The sequence below is a fragment of the Stigmatopora nigra genome, chromosome 5, assembly GCF_051989575.1.
Source record: "Stigmatopora nigra isolate UIUO_SnigA chromosome 5, RoL_Snig_1.1, whole genome shotgun sequence".
NCBI lineage: Eukaryota > Metazoa > Chordata > Actinopteri > Syngnathiformes > Syngnathidae > Stigmatopora > Stigmatopora nigra.
Window position 1 is genome coordinate 13,424,219 of NC_135512.1, and position 25,588 is coordinate 13,449,806.

At 38.7% G+C, this 25,588-nt stretch overlaps 1 protein-coding gene across 10 annotated transcripts in view; it reads left to right on the forward strand.

Annotated features, from left to right (window-relative positions):
• The window catches only part of lrrc7 (leucine rich repeat containing 7), a 73,457-nt gene that overhangs the window by 12,945 nt on the left and 34,924 nt on the right, over positions 1-25,588 (forward strand). For 6 of the 10 annotated variants that reach the window (XM_077717087.1, XM_077717094.1, XM_077717095.1 and 3 more), the window contains exons 1-2: positions 4,492-4,923; positions 23,798-24,000. In XM_077717087.1, the coding sequence (XP_077573213.1) occupies positions 4,899-4,923; positions 23,798-24,000 (228 nt within the window). In that variant the 5' untranslated portion in view covers positions 4,492-4,898. Of the gene's footprint in view, positions 1-4,490; positions 4,924-23,797; positions 24,001-25,588 lie in introns of those variants that run through there. The other 4 variants (XM_077717092.1, XM_077717091.1, XM_077717090.1 and 1 more) reach the window with 2 other exon arrangements.

Consider the following 25,588-nt stretch of genomic DNA (forward strand, 5'->3'; position numbering starts at 1 on the left):
TTTTTAATCCAGTTCTTTTAATCCAATATAGAAAAAAATCAAGATATTAGATCTGAAATGGTCCGGCCCACTTGAAATGGCATTGACGTTAATGTGGCCCGCGAACCAACCCGAGTTTGACACCCTTGGTTTACGCTGTCTGACAAGTTTATATACTTGTTTATACAATGTAGCAATCTAATTTTTTTTCAACAAAGTGCTTCTTTTTGTCACTGCGTTAAATTCTCCCACGGAAACGATATAATTGCGTGTGTCAAGTTGTCTATCTATAAAGTAGGGATTGATAGAAGTGAGAGGCAGAATGTTGCAGTGCCAGCAGAAAATATGATGTAATATTCAGTACATATGAATCATAGACGATTCCCAGAACGAAAATTGAAGGGTGAGTCTGGATCAAAAACAATGGATGGAGGAATAGATAGATAGATACACTTATCTACCGTTGGATACATGGATTGATATAAGCTCTCTGTGATGCACTGCTCTCCAGTTTCCTAGCAACTCCCATTCACAAAATGCCGGATTAAGAAACAACATCCAGTCTAGAGGCTCAATATACCTTCCGACACACTCTTAGAGTAAGAAGAAAAACACATAAAGGTGGCTTCTCCAAAAAGAAATTATAAAGAGATTAATGTATTTTTTTTTCATTTAAACTTTTCCCTTCAGGTGTCACCACTGCAATTCTGTTTCTTCTCTCTAACCATGTCTTCTGAATCCTCTTCTCCGACACCAATCACCTTCATCTTCTCGCTTACAACATCCTTGAACTTGTTTTTGTTCTTCCTCTAAGCCACCTGGTTGGCAGTTAGAGAGGCTTAGCATCTGTTGTCGAATATATTCACTATTTCATCTCTGGATACATCCAAACCATTTCAGTCTGGCATCTCTGACTATCTTCTAATCTTCCCAACATGTAACTCTCTCTCTCTGATGAACTCATTCCTGATTCTCTCCATTTTGATCAGTCCCAAAGAGATCCTTAGCATCTTATACTCTGCTACATCTAGCACTGCTTCCTGCACTTTCCTCAGCAACATTATATCTAGATCAAACAACAACCCTGTTCTCATCAAATAGTTATTTTTATTTGAACTAAAACTCTTTTATCACATATAAAACCTGACCCTATTTTCCGTCTATTTCAGCTTGCTTACACATACTTTGGACTGTTGACCCCCAGTGTTTGAGCCTCTCCAAATTATTTCTCTTTTCTCCCTGTAACCTCACTCTCTCACTTTGTTCCATCTCATTCATACATACACGTATTCTGCGTCTTGCTTTCATTCCTCCTCTTTCTAGGACAAAAACTCCTTCCCCTCCACCCATTCCCGTCTCTCACTATCGATCACAATGTTATCTATGAACAACATAGTAAATGGAAATTCCTGTCTCATCTGGTCTGTCAGTCTATTATTCACCATATCGAAGTAGAAATGGCTCACTTTAAACTCCTCTGACAAAGCGACAGCAGGACTCACCAGTTTTACACTCATCATCATAGATACCCCAAACTGCGTTAGGGTACATCATTTTTACTAACATCTGCAATGCAAATACACGATCAGATCTGATACTTCCTTTGTGCATGAAACCCTAACCTGTTGTTCACAAATTCTCACCTCTGCCATTAGTTGAGCCTGAAACACTCTTCCCCTTAACTGAATTGTCTGGCTTATCAGCTGCATTCCTCTTCACTTGCCAAAGCATTTTTACCTTGTTTTTAAAAATGGGCACCAGCACACTTCCCCTCTTTTCCTCAGGCATCTTCTCACCATGTAAGATCTTGTTAAATATCCCAGTCGGAAACACCTCAGCTCCATCCCATAGACAATTACTATACTATATCATCAGGACCGAGTTGCTTTCCATTCTTCATTCTTTTCACCTTCCCATCCTTTTCAGAAAAACATTTAAAGGAGAGTTTTTAGTGATTTATTTCAGAGTGATACTGGTGCGAAATCTTCCATATTAAGGCAAATACCAATATGGCCAATATGTAGTGGAAGGTTAGATTTAAAACATAAAAAAATGTCAGGTGGTCGGCTGCTGAGTGGTTAGCGTGTCATCCTCACATTGGGAGATCTGGGTTTGAACCCAGGTTAGTCCACATGTGTGGAATTTGCATGTTCTCCAGGTCTGCATGGGTTTGCTCTGGATATTCGCCCACATTCCAAAAACATGCATGGTAGGCTGATTGGACACTCTAAATTGCCCCTTGGTATGAGTGTGAGCGTGAATGGTTGTTTGTTTTGTTGTGCCCTGTGATTGGCTGGCCACCAATTCAGGGTGTCCCCTGCCTCTGGCCCGAAGTCAACTGGGATAGGCTCCAGCACCCCTCGTGATCCTAGTGAGAAAATGAGATGAAAAAAATGTCACAAACTATTGGGGCAAATAGTTTAAAGGTTACATTTACAACAAGAAAGCGGCTGGGTTAGTAAGTTGTCCCTGCACAAGATGTTGGATGAAAAATAAAATATATTCAAGGTGCTTAATTGGACACTATGCTTACTTAAAAATAGAAAGTATCGGTTTAATGTTAGGGCAGTCATAGGGGGAACAAAGTGAAGTTAACTACCTAGTTAATGAAACAGCTATAACTTGTCATTATGTCATTGTGATGCCCTTGTTGTAACATATTTGAGAATTGTAACTACAGCTATAATATCCACATTTATACATTTTAATTTGTGTTTTGTATTTGTATTTTATTTTTGGCCCTATCATATCCTTTATCCACTGAAGCCACCATTCAAGATGCAATCTTGGCTTTGGAAACAGAAAGAACCACGTTTATCCCAAATAAACTCTTTGGGTTTCTTGTCTCTGATTTACATAGGCACAACCACTCACCATTTTGGGCACCCGCAGCTTCTTGATTCTTTCCTGGGCTTCTGTAAAGTTCTATGACTGGACGCATAGCAGTTTCTATTCAGTTTGTAGGCTCCTGTTCACTTAAAGATCCTGTAAGGTTAATTTTACAATTTTCTTCTAAATCTAAATGAAATCAGTTTGAGAATAACTGCTAAAAACTTAGGCCCAAGCCGAGACAATTACTATATGCCATAAGGATATCTGAGAAATAGCCAGAAACTGTTTCGGTTGGATTGTTGAAGTTTTTGTTTCCCGAAAAAATTAAGTGATGAAAAAAAAGTGATTTGCATTGCAATTGTCTGTGACCCCCCTAAAAAATAGAACAACAACATAGTGTCAGAAGTGGGACAAAGACATTTGTAAGAGCAAATGGACAAACGTGAAACGTTTTCTTTTTTCTCACCTTAAAAAATGGCGCTGCTGTAGTAAATAACGGGGCATACCAACTGTTCCAATAAATAGAGGTGCGAAACCCATCCCTGCAGGAAGTGAAAATTTTACAAATGATAGTTTTGTAAACATCATGTAGAAGCAACAAGGCATTGCGTGTTATTTTATGTTAATTATAGAGCATTCTCAATAACAACATTTATAATTTCACCTTCAATTCCTAGTTTCAAAGTCATCACTCTATCTGGCACTCTTTTTACCCTCAGGACATTCCTAATAAACTCTTCGTTCAAGATAGCACAATTCCATTTCTCCACTGTCTACACAATGACAGAACAACTTGAACCCTGCTTCTTCACCTCTTACTTTAATACCTACTCACTTGGTCTTGTGGAATCATAGTGTGTCTACTTTCCTCCTCTGCATCATGTTAACTGTCTCTCTGCCTTTTTATATCATAGTTCTAATATTAAAAGTCAGTACTCGCAATCTGAGACTCCTGGTGTTGCGCTCCTATCTCTTTCTATGAACACATATTTACTCCTCTACTTTTCCGATCAAGTGTAGTCGAATTTTCACCAGCACCCTGTTGTCCTACAGCATCAAAGGCTCGTTAACGTGGGTCTCGACTGATCTGGTATGGAAGTCATAGCTTTAATTAAAGCAGTTAATATGGGGACCTAGCTTCAAGCCCAGGTCGGTCCACTTCTGTGGAGTTTGCATATTCTCCCCGAGCCTGCGTGGGTTTCCTCTGGGTACTAAACATGCATGGTAGGCTGATTGGACACTCTCAATTGCCCATAGGTATGGGTGTGATTGTGCACGGTTGTCCGTCTCCTTGTGGTCTGCGATTGGTTGGCCACCAATTTAGGGTGTCCCCAACCTCTGACACCGAAATTCAGCTTGGATAGGCTCTAGCACCGACTCTAATGAATTTTCAGAAAATGAGATGAGATGAGTGTGTGGAGAAGCGATCATGATAAAAGAAGATTAACACCTTTTTTTTCCTGGCACATTTAGCTTAAACAGCATTAAGCTTTAACAGCACATACACTAAACTTGACCATGCAGACTCACGCACAAACATAGCTACGTCCTCATTCCATCTTTATCCATCTGCCCGGTCCGTTTCCAGCCTCCCCCCTACCTCCACCCTCTATCCCTCCCTCCCTCCCTCCCTCTCTCGGAGATAGATGGGAGGAGACGCTCCTGCTGTATGCAGCGGTCTCGTGCAGAAGGACATAGCTTTCCCCCGCGCAGCTTACAAGATCTATCTCCTCCTCTTTAGTGCATGTTGAATTGTCTTTCATGGACCCTTAGCGGGCTGCGTTTAATAATTTATCTCCATTTCATATACTGACTGGAGGCATCTGACTGGTGACACCAGCTGGATTTAAACCACCTCGCGGTGATGGTGACGAGCCGGACTGATGAGCTCATCTTCGCTCTCGGGCTACGGGGGCGTTAAAGATGCGGCTGGTGGACTGGGTCAAGGTGCCTGTCTTCGAGTCACCTCGGCTCGGTTCGTCTGAGTGATCCAACACTGCCTGTCTGCAGGACCACTATTTTTTTTCCTTCCCGTTTTTCTTCCCTTTTTTTACTGCAAATTGGATTCTGCACTGATAGTCCAAAGGATGGATAACTATTCTACTTTGCAACGTAAGGTGCCACATTTATCTTACATGAGTTGGGGATACATTGTGAAGGATGAGATAATATTTTATATATAAATATATATAATTTTTAGCATGGTGCATGGGATACAAGAATTATGGTTAAAATACATTAATTGGTGCATCGTTTGTGTGATAAAACAGTCCTCCATTGTTACAATAACAACAATACATATATCGTGCCGTCATCAATGGCACTTGGTATACATATACTGGAAAATTGATTCATTTTCTTTCAATCATATTTCTAAGGCCTTGCAACAGGCTGCAGAATCAATTGGCATTGTGTTGATAAACACTGGACAGAAGGTGTCTGTTTATTTGATCTCTTGAACTCATCAATTTCACTTCGCATACCTTTCTAAGAATTCAAAGAAGCAAGCATGACTGCAGTATGAGCGTGTACGTGTGTTTTGTTAGCGTTTGTGAGGGGGTCTGATGCAGTATAATTTGATCGAGTCTGGAGCATGTAACCAAATAAAGTTCCAACCACAATTCTGTTGTGTACCTACACCTGATAAATGGTACCCTCAGAGGTTTTATAGATAATTAGCTTAATAACCATAGCAGTCTCTGTCCCCTTTTATGAAACCCAACTGCCACTGCATAATAGTTTATGGCACTTCAAGTTGAAATCATACCACTTTTGTTGCAGTTTGTAGTGGGAAAGCATATGCTTCTGTCTTATTAGCCAGATTGCAGTGTGTCTCTGTGATTTGCAGGTCACTAAAATAATGTACACAAAAAGCTGCTTCTAATCAAAGGGAATATTTAATTACCATCTTCATTGCAATACATTTCAATGTTCCTTTGTCTGCACTGGCTCATACAGTAGATGGAGTCTATTAATAAATATTTCTCGCCGGCCTTTCTACTTGCTTCTAATGTCCTCATTTTGAAGCATTTGAAAACTGCCCATTATTCTATTTTGGGAATGGTTTATTTATGTGATCTTCTCTAGCAACAATTTATCTATTTTCCCTCCCAGAGAAGAGATGATGAGTTTTGCTAACTGGTATATTCTTAAAAATATATATATATACATATACTATAATATGCTGGGGTTGGCCCAGAGAGCCAAGTGGTGAGCATGTCGGCCTCACAGCTTTGGGGCTCTGGGTTCGAAACCAGGTCGGTCCGACCCTAATGAGGATAAAGCAGTTAAGAAAATGGATGAATATAACATGGCTCCCAGTATTTTTGACATTGAACACTCAATTTAGGACTCCCATCAGTGATCACCGCCTAGCCTATTTGTCATCTATTTTGGAGGCCAACGTGCATGATCTTTATCTATGGGCATTTGTTTAATAATGGAGTGTTTTGCTTTCATGTCTCGCTGCATACTCAGTGCTTCGTCCTTGGTTGGTCCCTTGAAATTAGCCTTTCTGTCATTACAGCGATGAAATAGAGGTGCTTTAAGCTGACTTAATCATACTAACATGCTTCCGGTGCCTTTGCTACGATGATAATTGAGTGGCGGGGAGTCTATATAAATCATTTTTCTAAATATACTGCTATTATGACAGCATCATCTTGATTCCATATTGCTTGTTCTAGCTACATTTGTTTCACTATGGATGTCTCTCTCACAGTCTAAATTAAGCAGGTTTATTATAAGGATCTGTTAAATGCATGTTAGACATATGACTAGATTCTCCGCTTAGAGGAAAAATGCATGTGGCTTGCAAACAATACTGGATCAGGATCTCAGCTGCTCCTTTTACAAGATAGCACCATGACTGCTGCTGCTGGTTGCCTAGTGACTGCATCCGTGAAACCGGCTCCCATCGTCATGGTGATGGGCCAATGGAGGAAGGCGTCCCAGAGATTGTAAGAAGGACACATATATCAGTACATCTGATGTACAGTGATGCTGAATGAAGGGGTAGCTTGAGATTGTGTTGATGAAGCCGTGGATTAGTGGTGGTAAATAAGCATATATACAGTCGTTCATTTACCTTCTATACCGTACATCCTACTAAGTGTTGAGGGGATTGCCGGAGCCTATCTCAGCTGGCCTAGGGTGACAGAATACAACCTAGACTGGTCGCTATTTAGCCATAGAGGACACGGAGAGACAAACGGCCATCCACACTTAGAATCATACTGCCCCCAGCAGGAATCGAGCCCACACCTGCCAAAGTCAGCCGAGCGAACCTGCACACCATAGCGTATATACATTGAAACATAATTACTGTGGGCATAATCCTCTGTGAGCCTGATCACAACTCCAAAACTCATGGTAGATCTATAGTAATTCTGGAGGAGGTGGAAAGCCGTTAAGGACAGTCATTTTTGGGACAGCACATACCCTCCTGGAGGTACAAAGACTGCATGAAACTGCTTGAAACCAGTCTCATGTCAACAATTACCAAATGCATGATAAGTAAAGAAGTCACCATAACTATATTTGTGTCGAAACACTCAGTGTTTTTTTTTAATATTGTATTCATGTATGCATAAATCGTGACAGGTATAGTGTACATAAAATACAACCATTGCCTGTTGTGGCAGCAAGTCAAGCATTGTCCCTACTGACAACGTGTCTGGTGTATGAAGTGACTTGTCAAACCACAAGGACAATAGAAGGGTCACATCTGAGCCCCTTTGCTGCTAGTAACATGATAAAAATGTTTTTTTATTCAGATTATTTAAATATTTTTATGTATGTATATGTGTATACATATACAGTTGTGGTCAAAAGTTTACATACACTTGTGAAGAACAAAATGTCATGGCTCTATTGAGTTTGCAGTTATTTCTACAACTCTGATTTTTCTCTGATAGAGTGATTGGAACAGATACTTCCTTGTCACAAAAACCATTCATGAAGTTTGGTTCTTTTATGACTTTATTATGGGTGAACAGAAAAAAGTTATCAAATCTGCTAGGTCAAAAATATACATACAGCAGCACTAATATTTGGTAACATGTCCCTTGGCCATTTTCACTTCAATTAGGCGCTTTTCATAGCCATCCACAAGTTTCTGATTGAATCTTTGACCACTCCTCTTGACAGAATGGGCGCAGTTCAGTTGGATTTGATGGCTTTCTGACATGGGCTTGTTTTCTTCAGCATTGTTAACAAGTTCTCAATGGGGGTTAAGTCAGCACATTGGGAAGGCCATTCGAAAACCTTAATTCGAGCCTGATTTAGCCATTCCATTTCCACTTTTGATGTGTGTTTGGGGTCATTGTCCTGTTGGAACACCCAACTGCGCCCAAGACCCAAACTTTGGGCTAAAGACTTGAGGTTATCTTGAAAATTTGAAGGTAATCTTCCTTCTTCATTATCCCACTTACTCTCTGTAAAGCACCAGTTCCATTGGTAGCTAAACAGCCCCAGAGCATAACATTACCACCATCGTGCTTGATGGTAGCCATTGTGTACTTGGGGTTAAAGGCCTCACCTTTTGTCCTCCAAACATATTGCTTAGCATTGTGGCCAAGCAGCTCGATTTTTGTTTCGTCTGACCACAGAACTTTCTTCCAGCAGGTCCTATCGTTGTCCAAGTAATCAGTAGCAAACTTCAGTTGAGCCTTCAGGGCATAGAATGTCTGTAGGTGAAAGCTTTAACTCCCATTATACTTGTATAATTACAAAAAAACATAAATTCAATTCTGACTGCATGATCAGTGGTGACCAATGAAATAATGAAACAACAGGACAGGAATCTAGGAAGGTGTTTCACACTCAGCAGTAGGCTGAGAAGCTGAGGAAGTATAAGTGCAAGTTCTTTCGTGTAACCAACACACCGAAAATATTAACCTCTCCACTCACACACACACACACACGCACACACACACACATACACCCCCCCCCCCCCACGCACACACACCTAAAACAAAGCATGAGAGTACCTTTTCAAGGGCAGCCACCATATTAGCCATTTCAATTTCAAAATCCAGCATTGTGTCCTCAGGTCTAAATATAGAACATTTGTTACCTAATGAAAAACATTTATGTCAAAAACTTTTTTCTATTTATTTAAAATGTTAAACAATAGCGCTTATGAACCCCCTAAAAAGGCATTAATTTAACTTACAAAAAAATCTTGGGCTAAACGCCACAAGTCACCACATGTAGGAGCTTTTTAGTTTATACTTAAGGTCATTGACCTTTGGTGTTGCCAGAGCAAATTTAAAAATATCACACGTGATGGATAATATAATTATACTAAATGTTTTGAATAACTCCAACCCCCACAAAAAGGCATTCCTTTAACTTTTTTTAATCAAATCTTGGTCCCAACGCCACAACTAACCACATATAGGAGCTTTTTAGTAAATACTTAAGTTCATTGAAATTTTTAACATGACCTTTGGTGTAGTCAGAGTAAATTTAAATATATGACACGTGATGGTTGTTACAATAACTTAACTTAACTTAATGTTTTGAATAACTCCCCAAAACTCAAGCTTTGTTCAGTTATTCCAAAAGAGGTTGTGCAATATGTGACAGTATCCTAGGAGATGGAGGGGTGTCTTTCTCCTTTCTTGATCGCTCTATGTGTTGCAGTGGGCAGCATAAACAGCATTCTAATGGGGAAAATTTCCCAGCAGCCTCTGATCGGACTATTCTGTGAAAATAGCATTTTTTTAATGTGAGTGCTACAGCAAGTCTTTAAAAACCGCCCATCCATTCATGATTTGCTAATTTAAATATTTGGAGTCTATCAATGAACAGTGTTCTGAATTTTACTGTTGTCTCTCTCTCTGACTGATAAATTCAGAAAACTCTAAATGACTGCACAGTAAACTCTGTTTTGTTTGATAGTAACATATGGTGCATTAAAAAACAGAATTGCAATACTAAGGAGGGAAATAAATAAATATAAACTGAACCAACAGACATCTGCTGGTTTCCTGTTCTGTCTGTTTCAGCTCATAGGTCATTGACTATTAGAATGGAAAAGAGTGATGAGATGCGCCATGTGACAGTGTTGAGCCCTGAGCCACTTGAGACAGTTCTTCAGCCATTTTCTGTACCACTTATCCTTACCGGGGTCGCGGGGGGTGCTGGAGACTATCCCAGCCAACTACAGGCACCAAGCGGGGGACAACATCCTGAATAGGTGGTCAGCCATTTGCAGCACTTGAGACTGTATACACAATCTCAGTGTCAAGTCAGCATGATTTCTTTATCTTCTGCACCAAAATATAGTATTTCATTTGCTTACTGTACATGCTACATATCCCGTTTAGCCATTCATTCATTCATTTTCTGAACCGCTTTATCCTCATCGGAGCATCATTGCCATGCACCAAATCAAACTCATCATTTTTATTTCAAAAACCCATGACTAATAGATTGTTCATAGTTCATTTTCACTTTCATCCTCACAAAGTTCTCAAGGGGTGCTGGAGCCTATCCAAGCTGACTATGGGCCAGAGGCAGGGGATACCCATCCATTTCTGATAGTGCAAGCCCTCGTTAGGGTCAAAGTAGTGCTGGTGTCCCTGCATGTTTAGTATAGGCAAACGATGAGGCACAGCATGGACTGGTTGCCTGTCAAACTCAATATACAGTAAATAAGGCACTGTTGGACCAAAATGCCTCTAGTCAAACTGCTAAATAATGCTCATGTAACAATTTTTAAACTGAACTTGCGTGCATGGAGATAAGGGTCAACGGATGCCGAGAAAAACTAACATTAAACTGGTTTGTGCTCCTTGGCCTTTTTGCCTGGAGGAGACTGTTACTGCTGTGTCCATTATCCTCCGTGCCACTTCTTCTCACCAGGATTGCAGGGGTGCTGGAGCCTATCCCTTCTAGCGCTGGGCAGAAGGTGGGATGCATCTTGAATGAGTTGCCAGCCAATCACAATACCATCAACCTTTCACGCACTCACTTATGCTTACAGATTGTTCAATAAGACTAATTTATAAGCTTTTAGAATTTGGGAGGAAACCAGAGTATGACGAGAAAACCCATACTGTCAGGTGGTGAATATACAAACTTCACATAGGAAGGTTTGAGCCGGGTTTTAAACCATATATCGGTGGGCATTTTAACCACTCGTTTTCATGCCATGGTTGAATAATTCATTTCCTCAATTTAATTTTTTTTCAGATAAAAATACCTCTTAGTATATGTATGGTCATTTGTTCTAATGGATATCAAGAATAATAGGACTTGGCTTTTACAATGCAACAAAAACAAATAGATCAAGTCACGTAAAGACGTAATTCATAAACACCAAAAATAGAACAGAAGGCTGCAGCACATTAATTAAATAGTTTGTTTGAAAGCTGCTCTGTGATTGCAGGTGAGCAAGTGACAAACAGTGTATTGTGTATTAAGCTTGAGACAAAATAACAATAACGTGATTTACACAGTCTCACAGTGTAATATTAATATCACTGTACAGAACTGATGCATTAACATCCGATATTAATACTTCTGCTAAACATGGAACTTGCACACTTAATGACATGTTTTAGATTGATGTGAATCTAGCTGTTCCCACTATAGTCGGTTTGTTAATTTTGTTTTAATCAAGTAACAGCAAACAGGACTGGCCCATTGCTTTATTTTAAGAAAAAAAGTAGAGAAAAACCCAATGGGCCATGATTTGAGTTGATGATTGGAAATTAATGTATCCTGTGATTTCATTAAATTAAGCGTGATTGATAGTGGGTCAAAACATTACATTAGACATGACATTAAAATAATAATTTATCCGTTACCAAAAGTTCTAGTCAAATTCTGTCTCCCCTCGATGTTTATCCTCGTGACTCGGCTCATCAGGACAAGTCAAGTCGCCACTTAGGATAGTGCTGTTCTTTTTCTCCTTGAGGGAGTAACTTTCAAATCTTAAACCTCTGTCATTCATAAACCGACCATTTTAAAACGTTGAAGCTGTTTAGCATGGTATCTATCAATCCTTGAAGCCTGATTTATTTTGTATTTTCTTAGGGAAACTGATAAAAATTACATTTCAGAATTTACCTGTAGAAGGTAGAAGGTTATTATTGTTTCCTGTAGGTTACACGTTGCCAATAAGTGATTTGCTACAAGTAAATTGCAGATTTCACCATGTAATAGCGCACACTGATTTATTTTTACTATCATTCCAAATCCACCCCAAGTAGGTCTGTGACCCATTTTTAGTCCTTAACCCACCAACTCAAAATAACTTATTCAAGGTACTGCAATTTCTGTACAATAATCTCAGCCAAATATAACGTAAAAGTTGATTCTGAAGAAAGTACGGTTCATAGATAGCTTTCAAACACACTGTATTGTATGACTTGATCATTAATGTTCCAAACCCCTTAGTTCAGGGGGCTAACTATCACCATTTATTTCACATGCTCAAACAACTAGGAAAAATGTTGATAAGATAAGTGGCACAGATGCCCATTGAAGGCCACACATTGAGTAAAGTCACACTGCTGGCCATGTGTCAGTTGTTGCATGGGTGCTTGTCACTCGGTTGTGGTGCTGGGATGGATCCCGGGAGGGTGGGATTCGGTCAACCCTTTTTCTAAGCCAACCTCACGCTCCTTTAAAACACTAGCAACGATGAGACCTACTCTATCCATATCAAAGTGTAACATCACACGCCATGTTTACACTGTTGTGAGGCAATACTTCTGTAATATTGCATTCACGAGTAATTGGAGTGTAATAATGGTATACGCATGTGTATTTCAAGGTTGTAGTAAGTCGTCAGAGCCCAGTGATAGAACACGGCATCTATTTCAGAAATATATTGACTGAGAAAAAGATTGGCTGGAAGTGTTTTGAATGTGATTTAAATAGGGAGAACTCTTCTCTGCAGTGAACATTTGCTGCATTTGAACATTTTTATTATGGCGGAGGGGTCGTGGGTCGAGTTGGTTGGAGTTGAAGCAATTAGCTGTGCAAACGACATACTCCAAAGGCACTATTATATTTGATCCCTCCCTGATCAGAATAGATTCTTCTTATTTGACATAAGAAAATTCCCTGCTGTGTAAGGATAAACATATGTATTACTGCCTGAGTCCTGCATGTTGATGAGAGCTGACAGCTTCTACAGTCAGTGGTGTCCCACTGTCATCACTTTGACAGGCATATACATCTGTTTAGCGAAAATGTGTTTCAATCTTTCTTTAAATCAGAAATGAAAAGCATTTACTTTAGTGTATTTATAAATACCCTCACCGTTCAAATATGTAACATACATGAATAGAGCTTAGTAATAATATTTTTAAATTACTTTTGTTTTTTAACTTTGCCACATGGGGTGTGAATGAACAGGGCTTTGTTGATGCATAGAGCAGCTTTGGAATTGCTCGCCTCCAGGACGACGGGGTTGTTGCCCTGCTTGCCCGTTGGCGCCTGTGCAGCAGTCACATTCTCCGCATGACTAACACACACGTTAGAGAGGGCATACACATGATTAGATCCACTGTTCGATGAATTCGATTGATTCGTACTCACAGGTGATTATATATATATATATATATATATATATATATATATATATATATATATATATATATATATATATATATATATATATATATATATATATATATATATATATATATATATATACATATACATACATATATATATATATATATATATATATATATATATATATATATATATATATATATATATATATATATATATATATATATATATATATATATACACACACACACACACACATCATCTCATTTTCTGAACCGCTTTATCCTCATTAGGGTCATGGAGTGCTGGTGCCTATCCCAGAGGCAGGGGACACCCTGAATCTGTGGCCAGCCGATCGCAGGGCACAATAAGACGGAAAACCATTCACTCTCACAACCACACCTAGGGGCAATTTAGAGTGTCCAATCAGCTTACCATCCATGTTTTTGGAAAGTGTGAGGAAACCGGAGTATCCGGTAGAAAACCCACGCAGGCCCAGGGAGAACATGCAAACTCCACACAGATGAACATGACCTGGATTTGAACCCAGGACCCCAGAGCTGTGGGGCTATTCCCGTTCTATTATTGGTACTTTGCATTCTGACACTTAATGATTTACAAATATAGCAGTGCATACACTCACCTGTACTATATTGAGTATAGTCTTACATGCATACTGTTCAAACATAAATACATACTATTAAGCAGTCAGGTAGACTTACATACCACACATACTGTAAATTGCCTACCTACATAATTAACTTATGTTAAGGGTGTTAAAGGGTAGGTTTATCCGGTGACTGGAGCTTTTACTGCAAATGTGTGATTATTTCTGTGTTATATGATGTGGAATTTGGAACGTTTTGTGATGATGAAAAAAAGACTTAAAAATAACATTGGGGAAAATAAAAATAGCCATGCATTTATTTGATGTTGGTGTCAGACTGTGTCAGACGGCCAATTGGAGTGCATCTTTGATCATCACCTTCAGACAGTGGTAAAGTTGAATTGCTTGCAGTAGGCCTTCAGAGTGAGTCATAGGAGCTGTGGAAGTCTGGGAGCAATAAATAACAAGTACAGGCTGTCGGAAATATGATGGCACAATTTGGAACTGACTTAAATATGCTACATATCAGTGTGCTTTCCCAGAACCATAACATACAAGTGTAAAAAAAAATGTAGTGAAGGAAAAATGATTTGGTCAAATTTTTCTTCCCTTGTTCTGAAATACTCTAAAGATACTGATTACTGATTCATTTTAATACAGTTGTGTTATTCCTAGGTATGTGGGAGTGAAGTGTCTAACCTTTGACTTAGTGTTTTTTTTTTGCCTTGTAATTTCCATGTTGTTGTGGCGATAGCCTCGTGTTAAAAAAATTTCCTCAGCAGCATTGTGTCGTGACTATTGTGCTTCACAGGAGTGTGTTCACGCTAAACTTCCTCCTCATTGTGACTGCAATCCTCTAGTGTCTGTCTATACCCATATATGCTACTATTTAACAGATGTCGTATCTAGCCGACTCTGTGTTGCATTCTAAAGAATGTTTCAAATATTAGTGATATACTGTTTTGCCAATAGGCGACCCGGTGTACTAGTGGTTAGTGCGTCGGCCTGGAATTATTTCCCAGCTAATTGCAGGATGTTCCATAGCATCGCTACAAAATAAAACCCATTTGATAAAAAATAAGTTTAAACAAGTCGTCATTTGACAACTACAAATAGAGGCCTGTACTAATTATTCACACCAGTGCATGTCATAACAATAATTTTGTTACAATGGATATATAATGCTAAGGGTTATCAATGCACCTTTAAGTAAGATGTTATAACAGCAGTCTGAATGCAAAAAAATCAACGGCACCTTGACAGCTTTGCTACAACATTTCTGCATTTCCCCTCATTAATTCTTGCTGGACATAATTTAAAAAAAAAAACAAAATAAATACTGTCATAAGAAATGTAATATGCCTTTACCGTTATGTGCAACAACAGTTGCACTGACTACATTATGACTCATTGAGTACATGTAAAATCCTCAAAATAATTGCACATAGATCATTTCTACTCAGTTCACAATGCATTGAGAGCACATTGTTCTGCGGGTGTAAAAATACTATTGGTTCCAGTCTTTTTTTTGACCAAGGGACTGTTTTCTCAGTATCGTGAATATAGTGCTTGTCAAAATGGGACTTCAGACATGACTGTTTAATTAGTGTTTTATGGTAATTTGGAGAAATTTATTCTATGTTACCATGGGAACCACTCTCTATTCAATTTTTACAGCCTGTTAAATAAAGCTTTATGGATAAAACTTGCCAAAAGCTGTTTATGCAAATATTGCTGTCATGCGGTGTAAGGAAAACATGTAACACATGCTGTTAAGGTTGGGTTCATCTCCTACAATAAGCTATGTGCACCTGCATTATATTGAAAGCGGTGAGATCTTGAACCTGATCGTGCTTCCTCCAGATGGCCCAAATTATGGAGGCAGTGATGCAGTAAAGTTTTAATGTGTCAGTAGATTGCTATTTTTTCCCCTGAAATACAAGAGGCAAGTAAAGAGGAAGAGGAACTATGACAGAGGCAGCAGGTGATAGATGGATTGAATGCATGAATAGAGATCCAGACAGTCATGCACCACTATCGCCTGGCAGTAAAAAAGAAAGATTAACTCCCAGCCATGCCGAAACCCAAAGAAAGAAATAGAGTGGGATGACAGAAAAATAGAATGTTTTTTCCAAATCGCAGCAGGTTTCACAGTGTGACAGAGGGAGTGAAGGTGATCTCTTCTCTGGCGACCGCAGCTCTTTGTCACATTGGAGGGAAAGAAAATTAAAAAGGGAGAGACCTGTTGATTTGGAAATATAACTTAGAGGCTGTCATTTATTGAAGCTTGAAGTTATCGAGAAGATGAACATTGGATTGATCATTTTTAGACTGCTGCTTTTGTTTAGATTTTTCAGAAAACAAATGAATAAAATGGGTTGTTTATCACCTCGTCAAAAGTTTAAGTCCACAGGCAGGTTAAGCCAAAATATGCTCAAAATTTAAATTTTTGGTCAGGCAGTCACACATTATGTATATACTATTACTGATGGTTAAAAAGTTCTGTATGTGTAAAAAGTTTTTCTAATGTGAATGGATCGTCAAGTTGCATAAGCAATGCATATAATATATATATATATATATATATATATATATATATATATATATATATATATATATATATATATATATATATATATATATATATATATATATATATATATATATATATATATATATATATATATATATATATATATATATATATTGACTCATTTTCAACTTGTTAATCTCAAACAATTTCACTTATACCAGACTCTTGACATATTGGTTCACCACACATCTTTCCGTAGGCATCAATATACATGTGATACTCTACACGCATCAACCCAAAATATAATATGCCTAGCATGGTTCATGAATATTGTTAGTTTGTGTGTCTGTTGGTGTGTGCATGGTGGTGTGTGGTGAGTGAGGTTCAGGGTCGGGGGGGGACACACGTGCATGTGTCATCTCCATCTGGCTCTGAATTCTGGACAAGCTGCTGGGATACCAGCATGGCAAAGTGACCTCATATGTCAGGACAGTTATTTCCCCATCGCTTAAGGAGACTATACTATCTTCTCGAGAACAAACAAAAATCTATGCTCCTTGTTTCTCACAGGTGTTTGTAAGAAATTGAGCATGATATCCATTGCAAGTAAAGCTCGCACCAAACTTTGGTTTCTGCTGATATACTGCTACTATTATATGTACTCATTTATTGTTGTATTCAAAATGTGACAGATCGTTTTCCTTTGGAGGAGATACCCAAAAATGAAAGACAAAAATTGGATGGAAACACACTTGAAATATTTCAGATTAAGTTAGTGATAGGCAACCTGGTGGTGCGAGTGGTTAGCGTGTCAGCCTTACAGTGGGAAACCTGGGTTCAAATCCAGATCGGCCCACCTGTGTGAGGTTTGCATGTTCTTCCTGGGCCTGTGTGGGTTTTTTTGGGTACTCTGGTTTCCTCCCACATTTCAAAAATATGTCCCTAAATTGGTGGCCAGGGCAAAATGTCCCGCTCACACTATTTAGTGTTCAACTAGCCTATCCTGCATGTTTTTGGGACCAGACAAATAAAAACCCTCTACTGGTTATAATCATCCACCCCTCCATCCATAGTTGACAGACTTAACTTTAGATTGGTAAGCAGCTAACAGCATATATAACAGTCAGTTATGAGTGATTTAACAAAAGTGGCAACAGATGTCAACAGAGAATCATTGTGTAAACAATGTACCACTTGTTGTGTGGAGTATGTGCAACAAATTAAATCACCTGAATAAGTGAAAACCTTTGACAATTTGGCTGGGAATGTCAGAAAAGAAGATTCTCTGTTTAGATGGTCTATTTTTGGAAGACCTACATTTTATTTTCACCCACTAGATTGGAGGTAAAACAGAAAGGGGAGGGATCACTGAGGCTCATGTTCGCCAACATAGAAGACAGGACATAGTGAAATGCTGGGGTGTCTCAGACAGAATTGGACCAGTGAACTCACTCCTGGAAAAAAAAAAACATGCGGGAAAAAAATACTTGTGTGGTTTGGATACGAGAGAGAGACAAAGTAAGATAAGACAGAAGGGGAGGCTCGACTAAAGCATTTTTTTTTTTTACTAGCGAGACAGTGGAACAGTTGGCTGGTTTAAACATTTGGATAAGGATAAAAGCAAATATTTCAATCTGGAAGGGTTCACAAAACTGATGACTGTTTGCTTTGCAGTGAACATATCAACAAAATGAGACTGATATGATACTGTCTGTGGTCCCGGACCCTGAATTGTTTTTTTCTGGCTACTGGAAATGTGTATGAACATCCTCCTCGATATAACTTTTATGATAGCCCGTTTAATATCCCAAAATATGCAATTATTATACCATAATTCCCATGTTATGGCACACATCAGCCAGCAAATATTTAAAGAATAATAAAAGTGAAACTTTTTTGAACCGCTGCACAAAATTGCAAAGACATACAAAATAGTAAATTTGATAGAAATAATTTAGCCGGAAGTCAGTCTTAAGTAACGGTGCCACTTATTTTCAAAATCTGCATAGATCTCTCAATGCGATAAAAATGATGTTTGACAATATAAATATTAACACTGATCCCTCGGTACCAGTCATAGCTATTGTTTTTACACAATAACTCGTTGAATATGTCAAACAGTGGGGTTAATAATCAGTTATTCTAGTAAATGTGCCCTTTTCTGGAAGCCACTTTCTTCAGACATCAATTCTTTTCAAAGCGTGCAAGTTAATGCAAACAATTTGAAGTGACAAAAGACTTGCTACAATGTCTGGCTCTTGTAATCATTGGCAGCTTGGAAGCGAAGGTTTTCTTTCAGTTCTGTTTACAATGTCTGTGATGGTGAAGAACCCCTTCCAATATGGTGGCAATATGTAACATAAACTGGTTTCAAACTATGTACTGCAGTTCTCAGAGCCCATAAGAGGCATCCTCAGTACCTGCAAGCAGATGCAGTTATCTTATATTTTGACTATTTCACTCTCTTTTAACTTTAATTCCCATTTTTGGATTGTAATGGAAGCATTTCAAAGTTTAACAGAATGTATTCATTTATTTCAATATTTATTTAAAGAGGGTGCTGCAAAAAGTAAACTATTTTTTTTAAAACTAATATTCATGTTATGTAGTCATTCTTATTGAAATGCATGTGTTCATCCAAACTCTTTTGTGTGCCAGTGTGGGGTGTTGAAATGCTCGGTTCTTCATAAATCCTCCTTAAACATAACCTTTTTCTGACGTGTTCAGCAACTCCCACTGTTGGACAGCTCCTAACTCCCTGAAGAAATGATAGGAGAGCTCAACTAATACAACTATATGCAGATTTATGCAGGTCTTTTATCAAGATTGATTCCCATTGCCAGTTTAAGACAGCCACAAGTCAATTTTCTATTAAGTTGTGAATGGTATATTTACCTTATACAAATAAACTCATTTAAAATTCGTACTTGAATGTGCTTTGGAATGGTAGTAGATGCCTAAAAAAATATGAAAATCCCCCTCCCTTTATATAAAGTAAAATTACAGATTTTTTTTCTAAACAAATCATAGCCCAAAATTACAAAAACTTGGAATCATGAGAGTATAAATTCAATCTGTTACTTTCCACCATTGATCATGAGTTTTTGTTAAGAATGAATGAATAAAAAAAAACCCCATCTTGGTAAACTATACTGCAATAATTCAAAAATATAAATATTTCATTTTTAGATATTTTTTGTTTGTTTGTTTGTTGTAACTTTGCTAACGTAAGATCTCATTAATTTGTGTTGAACTCAAAAATCCAGAGTAATAGTAACGTGCCCCCTCTAAAGTAGTCCACAGTTTTTTTGTGACAGTCACCATAATTTTTTTTAAATTTAATCTGGTTTACCAAATTATTTTTGTATTAAATTCGGGGTCATTTTTAGTGTTTTTAGTCTTCATTCTTTATTCCATACCCATACATACTCACTGGACTGCTACACAGAGCACAACTGGTAATGTTTCCTGTGGACAAACAATCTTTGTGTCATCTGACAATAAGATTATTGTAAAAAAAGTTTCTTCCACCGTGTGGAAAAGATTCAAATTCAGTGGAGCTTAAAGCTATTTGAGTAGCAGACTCTTTCTGTAACATTGAGTGTGATTGGTTTTCTTTCCAACCTTTTGTACGCAAGTATATTTCTTTCTTGTAATCTCTATAACATGAAAACATTGTAGCAGCCTGGCGGGTCAGTAGTCCAGCTCTGAGGTCCTGGGTTCAAATCCAGCTCAGTCCACTTGTGTGGAGTTTGCATGTTCTCCCTGGGCCTGCGTGGGTTTCCTCCAGGCACACTAGTTTCCTCCCACATTCCAACAACATGCATGGTAGGCTGATTGGACACTTAAAACTGTCTCTTGGTATGGGTGTGAGTGTGCATGACACCACCCGCAACCTAAAGAGGATAAAGCTGTTCAGAAAATGAATGAATGAATGTCATGATGTAAAGATTTGGATTGTTTTGTAGTGTGATTGAATTAGGTGTTGTAGTCTTTCCCCACTAAATAGCAGTAAAGTGTACTTCTTTCTGGTGTTGTAAATACTATGGCTTTGTATAGTTTCAGAGGTTTCTCAAATCTATTAAAACTTAAAAGTAGAAGTCCTTGGTTATTTTTTTGGCCATAAAGGAAAGACAGCAAGAGAAGAATTTTGCCTGCGGGTGTATTTTAAAAGTGTCCGGTATGTTTGCTTGTATGAAAAGTGTCATCAAATGTGGAGCAATCACCCACTGAGAGCAGCATGTACTGTTTTATGACAGAGAGGATGTGTAAAAATACTCCTAGCTCTTGGGAGACCGTCACTATGGCAGCAGTTACTATGGCGATAGCAAGGCTGCATGTGAAATGATGGCTGCCATGGGACCCAGAGGGTTTCACACTCTCCTGCTAGACATAGCTCACATGTACATTCGACTAAAAAAACAGCTGCAAGAGACTACTTAAGGTGAAATTCAGAGAGGCGATCACGTGATGTGGGTTTGCTCGTGTGAGTACTTTATTCTGTGTGAGTGTGTGGCATGTGTGGGCGGAATTGTCTTTGCGTGCCTCCATTAACTGTTCTTGCTAAGTGTCTCAACACATTTTTGATTCAGCCATTGCTTTGAAATGAACAAGATGTGTTTGCACATCCGCATGTAATGCCGCTTCTGCTGTGTCAGTCTGCTCATTCATCCTGTTGCCATAGCAGCAGCAAGAGGCGATACAGTTAACCACAGTTACGTTTACCCTATTGGTGCTCGTATTTTGTTCTCACTTACTTTTTCCTTTCTTTTCATAATTCAGTTGGGTTTCTAATCCAATCAAAATGAATTGAATTACACTTAGATTTTTAAATACAGTGCTTAAGATATATTGTATATTGTTCAACAGTCCAGCCTGTTACATCGTATCTTCATTTATTTTACATATCGGTTTAAGGTTTGCAGGGGGCTGGAGTGAATCCAAGTCAACTGCGGTCAGTAGGCGGGGTTCACCAAGAATTAGTTTGTTTAGTTACATCATCATGAAAATTGCCTTTCACGTTTGCAAAAAAAAATCATGGCAATTTGGCTGTATAATGGCCTACATTTTCTGGTTTATTCCTGCTGTGAAAGTAACTATTCTCAGTTTTTTCTCAATGCTATCGCTCTCATTCACACCAAATGTTTTTCATTGTTGCTGATGTTGTCTTAGTTGGTGAATTTTAATGGGCTTGTCTGCCCTGCTTTGCCTGGACAGAGGCTGATATGTTTCACTAACATTGTGTTTGCATTCAGAAATTATCACATCAGAAAATGAATGAGGGTGGCTTGGTGTCTTAGCCCTAGGGTCCTGGGTTCAAATCCAGGTTGTGTCCCTTTGTGTGGAATTTGCATGTTTTCCCTGGGCCTGTGAGGGTTTCCTCCGGGTACTCCGGTTTCCTCCCACGTTCCAAAAACATGCATGGGCTGATTGGACACTCTGAATTTCCCCTAGTTATGGGTGCAAGTGTGCAGGGTTGTCCAACCTCTTGTGCCCTGTGATTGGCTTGCCACCGATTCATAGTGTCCCTTGCTTCTGGCCCTGAGTCAGCTGGGATAGGCTATGGCACCCCCCATGGCCCTACTGAGGATAGAGCGGTTCAGAAAATGGGATGATATGAGAGAAAATTAATGAATGAATGAAAAAGAAGGAGCGGCACTTAGAAAGAAACTTTTAAAAAAATATTTATTTGGCTCTTTTTACAATTTACTACTAGGAAGAAATACTGTAATTCGGTTGCCTTGTGGACAACCATCTCATTATGAAATGTTAGAGGAGTAAAAGCAAACTAAAATGCCTTTGCAAAGCAGCAGACATATGACTGCGCATGAATGAATAATAGTGATTAACGTATGTTTGCAAAAGTAGTAATAAGTATCTTGCCGCTGGATGACAGAAATTGTTAACTGCCAAATTTGTTTCCATACAATATTTTATGCAGATATAATACACGAGAGACGGCACGACAAGCGAGTATTTAGTGTGGCTGCCTCACAGTTCTGAGATTAAAGGTTCAATCCCTGATGGGTTGAGGCCTATCTGTGTGGAGTTTGCATGAGCCTGCGTGCGTTTTCTCTGGGCACCCCATTTTCCTCCCACATTCCAAAGACATTCATGGTAGGCTGATTGGACACTAAACTGCCTCTAGGTATGAGTGTGAGCGTGAATGGTTATCCGTCTCTTTGTGCCCTGCGATTGGCTGACCAAAAATTCAGTGTCCACCATCTGGGGTACACCGGTTTCCTTCCACATCCCTAAAAAAAGTATGATAGGCTGGTTTTAGACACTAAACACTTCTTAGTTAAGAAAGTGAGGAGAATCCTCGTGTGTCTCGTAGTTTTTTGCAATTTTGCACCAATTTAGTGTGTCTCTTGCCTGGTACCCTATTGGACTGGCATAGCATTCAGCACCCCTGCGGCCCTTGTGAGGATAAGCAGTTTTGAAAATGAATGAAATAATCATCCACTACAAAATAAACAAATTAAAAGAGCAAAATATATATATAGATATCCAAGGTAAGAAAACAAGTCTGTTTTTATTCATTCAATCATTCATTTTTTAACTGCCTTTAACCTCACTAGGGACGCAGGGAGTGCGGGGGCCTATCCTAACTGACTTCAGGCTAGTGGTGGGGGACACCATGAATCAGTGGCCAGCTGATTGCAGGGCATGAGTAGATGGACAACCATTCACACTTACATTTTACCTAGGGGGGATTTAGTGTGCAATCAGCCTACCATTAATGTTTTTTGGAATGTGGGGGGAAACTGGAGTACCTGGAGAAAATCTGTGCCAGCTTGGGTAGAGCATGCAAACTCCACACAGGTGGACCGAACTGGATTCAAACACAGGACCTCAAAGCTGTGAGGCCGACGTGCTAACCCTTGTGAGGATAAGTGACACAATGCATGGCAACACTGTGAGCATAAATGTGCCCTGGCTGGCCACCAATTACGGGTGTCCCCCACCTGGTGCCTGTAGTTAGCTGAGATAGACTCCAGCACCCCTGCGTCCTATGAGAGAATTAGTTTCATAAAATGAACTATGAACGATCTGTTTGTCATGGGCTTTTGAAATAAAAGTTATGAGTTTGATTTGTAATATCTGGGGCAAAACTGGTGCTCCCATCTAAAAATATAACTGATTTTCCAACAAGGTTTTATTCAATGCTGCCATAATTTGCCACAGAAATGATTTAGGCTGTGCCCCACTTGTGTGTAAAGTCTGCAGCTCTATGCTAAACCCAAAAATGTAGTTCAAAAGTATGCCATGTTGCTAATTGTTTTCTTCTTCTCTTGTGTTTATAGTACAGTGTCTGGAAATGACCACAAAACGGAAGCTAATTGGCCGGCTGGTTCCATGCCGCTGTTTTCGTGGGGAAGAGGAAGTGATCTCAGTATTGGACTACTCTCACTGCAGCTTGCAGCAGGTTCCGAAAGAAATTTTCAGCTTTGAAAGAACTCTGGAGGAGCTCTACCTGGATGCCAACCAGATTGAGGAACTACCCAAGGTAATGTAATTTCCAAGATGAAAAATATATGGTTGATCACTTTGCTGACCTATGCTCTGAGATTTTAAGTTGTTCTTCTTAATTTGAAGGCTGCATCTGCTTTTCCATTGAGACTGTTACCAGTTGACTAATGATTGAATTCAAAGCTTTATGGTCATTGTATATACATACTTTGCATATAGTACTTGGTACAATGCAATGCATTCCAGGTACTGTCCAGTAGGACAGTAATGACATACATACATGCTTTTAGAATACTGCCTGCTGATTCGCCCTTAATGGCCCCCGGAATCAGTCTTAAAGGACAATAGTAATACTAAGTAATCTTCAAAATCTTAATAACAACAACTAGAGATGCACGAATCCATCCTTTTCCATGTATTTATTTATTTATTTATTATTATTATGTATTTTAACAATTCACATATGGAAATTAGATTGTAATAATAATAATAATATCAATTGGACATACGCTTTGTCATCATCATTAACTCGACAAAAGCCTAATTGTCATACGCAGTTTCTAGGTATGATGACAATTAGGTTTTTGTCGAGTTAATGATGATGACAAAGCCTATGTCCGATATTTATTATTATTATTACAATCTAATCTCCATATATGAATTGTTACATTCTTTTATCCTATTTTGGGCACATATTTGGGCACCTGAAGGTTCCTGAGAGGAACTGTGAACTCTTTTAGCTGGTGTACTTCTAAATACATGAAATCTGTTTGAACATAAGAGCTGGAAACATGAGCACAAATACCAGAATAATTAAGTGCTATGTTATAGGCAGAACCTCTGCCTTAAGGTTTTAATTTAACCATTGTCTGTTTTGAGCGGGATAAAAGACTGAATTTGTATTTTATTTTATTTTTTTATTCCCTATCTGACTGCCATTGTCTGAACTCCTGTCTGGCTATTTAAATACTTTTCTTAGTGTCCGCCCCCTGGTCGAATCGTTTGATTATGTCCTCCTATTGTCATGTCAGTTTTGTATCTTTCTCGTGCCCTGTATTCCCTCGTGTTTCCATACCTCATTAATATATTTGTTTTTCACTTTCATTTGTTACCTTGTACTTTTCCTGGGTTTTGTCTTAAACTTTAGTTTAGACTCCGGTACCCCCTGCTTGTTTAGAACCACAAGACAATTGTTTCGCTATAAAGATCTCTTTTGAAAAATGGGTTGGATGAGAAAGGGCAATTTCCCTGAAAAGTAGATCTTTCAGAAAAAAAGTTTGAACTGATTTTGGGGAATATGCCAGGCTTTCCTGTAAGTGGGTCCATTCCCCATTGCATTACCGCACACTTAAATTTACCAGTTAATCTCCCAATCACTGTTTTATTTTATCATTATTCAAAAATTGGATTGTTGTAGTAAATAGACGAGTTGGATGTTGCAATATTTCTTTCTCTGTTACGTATTCGTTTGGTCAGATTTTGGTGGGTTTTTCCCTCATGTGTCCATGTGATTGCCCATTGAGTTCACCTGTCATTCCCTCGCTCCTTGTGTATCTCCTGCTTCTCCCTCTCATGAGACACATGTGTCTCTGATTGTTTTCTCAGCCCATATCTGTCTATTTAAA